The sequence below is a fragment of the Prunus mume genome, linkage group LG5, assembly GCF_029339155.1.
Source record: "Prunus mume cultivar Tortuosa linkage group LG5, ASM2933915v1, whole genome shotgun sequence".
NCBI lineage: Eukaryota > Viridiplantae > Streptophyta > Magnoliopsida > Rosales > Rosaceae > Prunus > Prunus mume.
This window is the reverse complement of record NC_142702.1, coordinates 13,248,860-13,255,694: the sequence shown is the minus strand read 5'-3', so window position 1 is coordinate 13,255,694 and position 6,835 is coordinate 13,248,860. Positions and strand designations below refer to the sequence as shown.

At 35.3% G+C, this 6,835-nt stretch overlaps 2 protein-coding genes across 2 annotated transcripts; one reads left to right on the top strand and one right to left on the bottom strand.

Moving 5' to 3' along the window:
• Window positions 1-286: 286 nt before the first annotated feature.
• Window positions 287-3,459, bottom strand: LOC103331265 (rust resistance kinase Lr10-like). Its single transcript, XM_008233877.2, has 3 exons — window positions 2,751-3,459; window positions 1,697-1,723; window positions 287-1,615 (listed from the first exon to the last, which is right to left on the bottom strand). The coding sequence occupies exons 1-3, from the start codon at window positions 3,451-3,453 to the stop codon at window positions 504-506; spliced, it is 1,842 nt and encodes a 613-aa protein (XP_008232099.2). The 5' UTR covers window positions 3,454-3,459; the 3' UTR covers window positions 287-503.
• Window positions 3,460-4,213: 754 nt separating this feature from the next.
• LOC103331245 (uncharacterized) lies at window positions 4,214-4,978 on the top strand. The gene has a single exon (XM_089052342.1). It carries the CDS (start codon window positions 4,214-4,216, stop codon window positions 4,976-4,978), a length of 765 nt encoding a protein of 254 aa, XP_088908468.1.
• Window positions 4,979-6,835: the final 1,857 nt, after the last annotated feature.

Genomic DNA, 6,835 nt, shown 5'->3' with positions numbered 1-6,835 from the left:
AAAATGCCGTATATAATTTAATTTGGCAGATCAACTGACTATTCCACTTCTTGGAAAGTGATGGTTGCTCATGTATTCAAACCCTTGCAATTTTTCCTGGTTCCAATCTCACATCTCGCTTGGTGTCCAAACTTTACCTTCCACATTTCGAATCAGACTTAGACCAAAAATGATAATAAAAGCACGACTTACAATAAAAATTTGAGAAAATTATACTTTTCAACTAGTGTAATTTCGGGAAAAAACAAGTGTAATTTCAGGGAACTACGAATTTCCATCATTAATATGTTACAAAATTTGAGTTCATTATTGCAATGGTCGGTGAATGAAATACTGACTTTCATTTTGACCACTCAATTCAATTTTAAAGCCTAATGAGGCACTCAAGTAGAAAATATAGCAAGGCAAACGTATTTACAATAACTAAAAGCTTACATTGGTAAGGAGTGTTTCTATAATTGCATGTGGGAAAATGGCGTAATTTAGTACCATGATCCTACTTATTATTCTAACTCAACAATTGTTTCTAACTCTAGATTTGAATTTCTTGATGGCCCAGTTGCAAAGCTTCTTGCAGAACCTGTGGACGCAAAAGGATTAGGAGGTTTTGTTAACTTTTCTCCTCCTTCCAACATTTGAACCACCGCATTCATGGAAGGACGATCAACCGGGTTCCATTGGATGCACCAGAGCCCTACAATTGCTAGTTTCATTGGAATTTCATCATCTCCTTCTTCTCCAAAATGGATTCGTGGGTCTTCTCCTTGTTCTAGAAGATTATAGACCGCCTCTGGGTAGTAATCTTGGTTTGTGTTCTCTGTGGTTGCGCCAATATTTTTTTTACCTCGTATAATCTCAAGCAATAACATTCCAAAACTATAGACATCTGACTTATAAGACACCTTTCCGAAGTTCCTGGAGAACACTTCAGGTGCAATGTAGCCCATGGTTCCCCTAGCTGTAGTCATTGACACAATACTTTCGTCCTTGGAACACAACTTAGCCAAACCAAAATCTGAAAGTTTTGGAGTGAAGTTGTAGTCTAGCAAAACGTTATGTGGTTTGATATCAAAATGAAGGATTCGTTGATCACATCCTTGGTGAAGATATTCAATTCCTTGGGCTACGCCTAGAGCAATATCTTGCAACTTATCCCAGCCAAGGAAACAATATTTGTTATCTGCTGATGAAATGAAATCCTGCAGCGGACCATTGGGCAAGAACTCATAAACAAGAGCTCGTCTAAATCCATCAGCACAAAACCCAACCAAGCGAACTACGTTGACGTGGTGGATACGACCCATCGCTCCCACTTCGTTTATGAAATCTTCCCCATCTCCCTTTGAACTGTCGAGGACTTTCACAGCAACAAAGAGATCAGAAGAAAGCTTTCCTTTATAAACGGTTCCATAGGCTCCTTCTCCTAACTTGTCCTTAAATTGATCTGTAATCTCCTTAATGTCTGCATAAGAATATCTGCTTGGCTTGAGCGCTCTGTACTCCTCTAAAAATCTTTCAATTTTCAATCGATTCTCCTTTTCATTTTTGTCATAGCTATAGACACGATACGCTGCAATGACTAGTAGAATCAGTACAAAGGAACCCAGGAATGCACCTACACAGAAAACCCTATCTGAAGATATGGCCAACGTTTTCTACACATAAAACAAATCGGAAGACCAGTTAGGTGACTCACCTGTAATCACTGACTTTGTTGTTGCACCTGTAAAAGGGTGACACAGTCAGAATATTTCTGAAATTGATATATTCCATTAATGTGGGACACTCCATTAATGTGAAATTAATATATTCTGGCTCGTTTGATAACTATTTCATTTTCATTTTTTAGCTTCCAGTTTTTATGTTCAATTGTTTTTAAAACTAATGGTCTAACTTAGTAGAAAAATGCCTTAACTTACAGACCAGTGATTTCAGGTTCAAAACCCAATGGAACCTTGATAGAGTGTGTGTGTGAGAAATCACCATCTCCTTGTAGTTTAGACTATCGTTTGGCCTAAAAACAAGAAGAAAAAAAAAATATTTGATAACGATCATGTTTTGTAACAGTTGAAAGTGTTTTCAGTTTTCAAAATCACCCATATTTTTATAACCACTTGAAAGTGTTTTAGTTTTCGGTTTCATTTTTTTATCCTCCTTTCTCATTCACCAATTTTACATCACCACACATTCATTGCACTACAACACCAAAACTCAGTATTTGGGACCTCCTAATTTGTACTTCGTTGCTCAACTCTTGCATTCAACTGCCCAATTCGAGGCTCGAATTTGCTAGATAAAAAATTCATCATAACTCCAAATAATTTGTTATTTGTATCATGTACTTTCATTCTCAAATTCACAATTCGACCCTAACTGAAAACTGAAATTAACAACTTTTGAATGGCTTTCAGTTTTTTTAATAACAAAAATTCTTACCAATATTTTTTTCTTTTCTGTTTATAGTTTTTTTTAGATGAAAACTGAAAAACTGGTCAGGATTTTAGCTATTATTATTATTATTTTTTCAGAAATACGAGTAAAGACAAAGAAAGATGTTGCGATTCACTTAAAGATCTTTAACAAAGTAATAAGAGACTAATTGAGGCTCAGATCCTTAACCTATCCCGTTCTGAAATAAGAAGCAGAAATGAAAACATCAATATGCTTTCTAAGAAATTTTTGGAATTAAGAACTTGAGCACAAAAACATATAAAAAGGAAGAAACAAATAAACAAATGTTATCCACTTACTCATATTTGCTTTCCTCAAGTCCAGTACACATTCAATTTCATTGTTAGTGTCACTGTTCTTCAATCTACACTTCTTTCCCTCTGCATCACATTCTGTACAATTTGGTTTAGACCATGGGAAAGGAACCACTTGTTCGCCCTGAAAATAATAAGGGACTGAGAAAACATTATACATCTTGGTACATGACGGTAGGTCTTCAACGTGACCAGCAGAATCAACTGCATAAACTTGGTGGCCGGGGCTGTTAAGGCATGGGGCAGCCACAGGATAATTTGGATTTGGATCCAGTCCCTCATGCTGCATAACTAAAGAAGAACAATTGAATAGCGTAATGTTCTGACGGTCGATTACGTAGAAGGGAGAGAATGACATGTTTCGGATTTCTATAAGCTTTGCCACCAGGCAATTATCGGGGTCATATAGATACATTTCCTGACGCTCATAATTTATAGATTCCACAGAGAGTTTGACCGGAATTGTTGGGAGCTCAAGAACAGTCTCATGTCTGTCATTGCAAGATACAACAAACCCAGGATATCCACAATGATCTGGGTGTCTATCTTTGATCCTGAAAGGGAAACGGATAGCAGGGCCATGAGGGCTACACTTCAATTCTTCGCAGGGTTTTTGGGTTTCTCCATGAACTTTGGAAAAAGCCACTAAGATTAAGCAAAGACAAGTGATGAGAACTGCTTGTTGCATTTCTGCGGAGACAATGCCCATAGATTTGCTATTAAACTTCTCTAATCTTTTAATGATCAAATGACACAAGCTATATATTATCTATGTCTCGCTATTGACTCAGTCCATGGCTTCCCTCATCTAATAGCGACGGCATCTAATCAACGACACTAAAATATTGGGTAAACATTTTGCTTCTTACGGCAAGGACTCATTCAAGATTCAACTATGGTAATGGGAATGAAACCTCTGAGAAAAGGCGATCTAATTTCACACCTCTACTCATTAGCTTTACAAAAAATTTGTGGAGGCAATTGTTCGCGAATAGTTTGATTAGGAGATTTATTTCATATTCTATTAGGATTTTATTTCTTTCTCTTTTGTACAAATCTTATTTAATTAGGATTTTATTTGTTTCATTATATGACTCTACTATGATTTACACCTTTGTATTATTAATACCCCCTTTTGGAGAATAGAGATACAACTTGAAAATATTATACCCTATATTGTTTGACTACAATATCATTATTTTCTCAAGTGACGTTGTTCTTGACTTTTTACGTAGAAAATTATTTGTTTAATGAAGCTGGTGAGCCTTAAATCAGCAATGACGACAAATGATGCTCCATAGAACCTAGCTAGTGAAGAATCGTCATTTCATTATTAATTTATTAGTACCATGATGATGGTTATCCACTTATAAAACTACTAGTTTTAATTGCCCATACCTGTGCTTGTCTACGAATCAAACTCCAACCCAGCTGCACGCTCTCTCTCCATGGAAAGTGGAAGGTCTTTCTTCACCTTGCTGTCATGGTTTGCAATTCTAGCCATTCTTGTTGTTGGGCTATCCGGTGGATCTTGTAACGCTAGTGATGACGGTACTAACTGTACCTCTTCCTGCGGCAATATCCACAACATAAGCTATCCTTTCCGACTAAAACATGATCCAAAGCACTGCGGCAATTCGTATTTTACTCTGTCCTGTGAGAAGAACATTACACTATTAAACCTACCTTCTTCTGGAGAATACTATGTCCAGGCAATCAACTACCATAACCGAACAATCCGACTCCTAGATCCTGGCCTTCAGAAGGACAATTGCTCCTCCATTCCTCGTTATCCTTTAGCCTTAATGAATCGACATCGGATCATTTATCCGGATAACTACTACGGAGATTACATATTATCAAGTACACCTGTAACTTTCTTGAAGTGCGCAAATCCGGTGAATTCTCCAGTCTATGTGGACACTGCTCCATGCATTAGTACTACTTCTTTGTCGTCGCAGCCAAAAACGTACGGTTATTTCATGATTGGCTGGACAAATGCTTCGGACTTTGTGATCGGCTGCAGTGTAGAGTGGACGACGGCTATGCTCGACTTGTATAACAATCTACACCAACACCAAAACGCTTCCTATGAATATGTACACAACGCTCTGCTGTATGGCTTTGACCTGGGATATTCGTCTGGTCACTACATATGCAAAGGGTTGGACCGCTTTAATCATTGTTTGCCGTACACCTTCTCAAGTAAGTGATTATTATCGTGAAATAGAAATAACCACACCATACGTACATATATTTGGCCCAAGGCCGTAACACTAAATAGGGCTCTGAAAATGGTAGATAAAGTCTCATTTAGTGCTTCAGTGAAATATTCTTCAAAAGCATCTTTTCTATTCTGGGAAGCTTTATATACGTACTCAGGGCTCTATTTATGATGTACTTTGGTTTACGTGCACTTTACCACTGCAAGTCAAAAGTTCAATTTATTGAAATGACCCTCACCATTGCTGATACTCTTTTGTGCTAATTATGTTCATTTTCATTTCATTTGTCATTGTAGGTTTCTTTCATTACATGGCACTGAGATTTCACGGTACGTAATTGATTTCTCTAGCATAAATTGGGTCTCTCTCTCTCTCTCTCTCTCCCCAATTAGTAGAGAAACTTGAACTTGACTCAATGATATCTAATGAAGTTTTGACTTTGATTATAACAAAAATGATACCTTCGATATACGTTATAATAGGGCTGGGCTGTCAGCCCTATTATAGAAAAATGCTATGCCATGTCATTTAATAAAAATGCTAGTTATACAACATTTATATACCACATTGTGTACTACCTCTATTAGAAAGGTGAGTTCTATTGTACCACATCTATTAAAGAAGTGGTATACAAATGTGGTATGCCTAGCATTTCTCTTAACATAATGAGCTATCTTCTAATTATTTTGTTATATTTTTAATTAAAGCATACAAGTACCGAAGACAATGAAACTATAAATTTTTATTATGCTGAGGTAGCATTATTTTATACTAAAATATCACACGTGTAAACAAGTTTTGTACGAGTTAGTAAAAGTAGTGTAAACAAGTTTTGCATAAATTACATTACTAAAAAAAAGATAGAAACAAATGAAAAGATGAAATTACATTATTTAAGGATAAAACGTAGAACATGAAGCTATTCGAATGGCAAAGAGAGGCGGCTCGACCAGGTTGCTAGCATTTCCTTTTTTATTCTCCTTACACTTAAAACAATGTCATTAATATTTTATACAAGTTAACTTTTGCTTTCCAAGTTTACCTTTATTAAATGTATTCAATTTATCCAAAAAAAATTCACAACTTTCTTACCATCTTATTAATTTTTTTTAAAGAAAATGTATGCTTCTTTCAAAAAAGAGGAAATGTCTGTTTTTTTTAAACACAAAGGACTTTTCTTTTTCTGTCTAAACCCTTTGTGTTTTAAAAAAAAAAAAAAAACAGGACATTTCATCTTAAAATCACATATTTTCTTTAAAAAAAAATAATTGACGTTAGAAAAAAATTAGTAAGATGGTAAGAAAGTTGTGAATTTTTTTTGGATAAATTGAATACATTTAATAAGGGTTAACTTGAAAAGCAAAAGTTAGCTTATATTATATATTAATGACATTGTTTTGAGTGTAAGGAGAATGACACATGTCAAAAAAAAAAGGGAAAAGGTCCAAAGGAGAGGGTTAGAGAGAAGGTTGCTAGCATTCCTCAAATAAAAATGTGTAGCATCATGAGTTGCACCAACCCAGTCAATACTGTCAACTAACATATATTAAAATGATTTGTAAGATAATCACGAATGAATACCAAGTGACCAATGATCAACTGATAGAGAATATAGTTATCCTCAAATTTTCATACAAAAATATAACTATGTATAATATAGTTATACAAAAATAGTATATAACAGAAGAACTCTGTATTTTTCAAGGATCTTTAAAATGGATAAGAAATGAGTCAGATATATAACTATTTGAATTTATGAAGTTTGTTCGAATTTTCAGGCGAGTTTCACCGGGAAAGTTTTGAAAATTATGATGTTTGAGAGGGTTGTGGATTAATGGAAACCAC

What these genes read in the sequence shown, in the direction of transcription:
- LOC103331265 (XM_008233877.2), bottom strand. Translation starts at nt 3,453, where the DNA reads ATGCAACAAGCAGTTCTCATCACTTGTCTTTGCTTAATCTTAGTGGCT. An exon ending in CTTGAGGAAAGCAAATATGA is followed by an intron (nt 1,724 to 2,750) that starts GTAAGTGGATAA and finishes ACCCTTTTACAG; the next exon opens with GTGCAACAACAAAGTCAGTG. An exon ending in AACAAAGTCAGTGATTACAG is followed by an intron (nt 1,616 to 1,696) that starts GTGAGTCACCTA and finishes TTTTCTGTGTAG; the next exon opens with GTGCATTCCTGGGTTCCTTT.
- LOC103331245 (XM_089052342.1), top strand. Translation starts at nt 4,214, where the DNA reads ATGGAAAGTGGAAGGTCTTTCTTCACCTTGCTGTCATGGTTTGCAATT.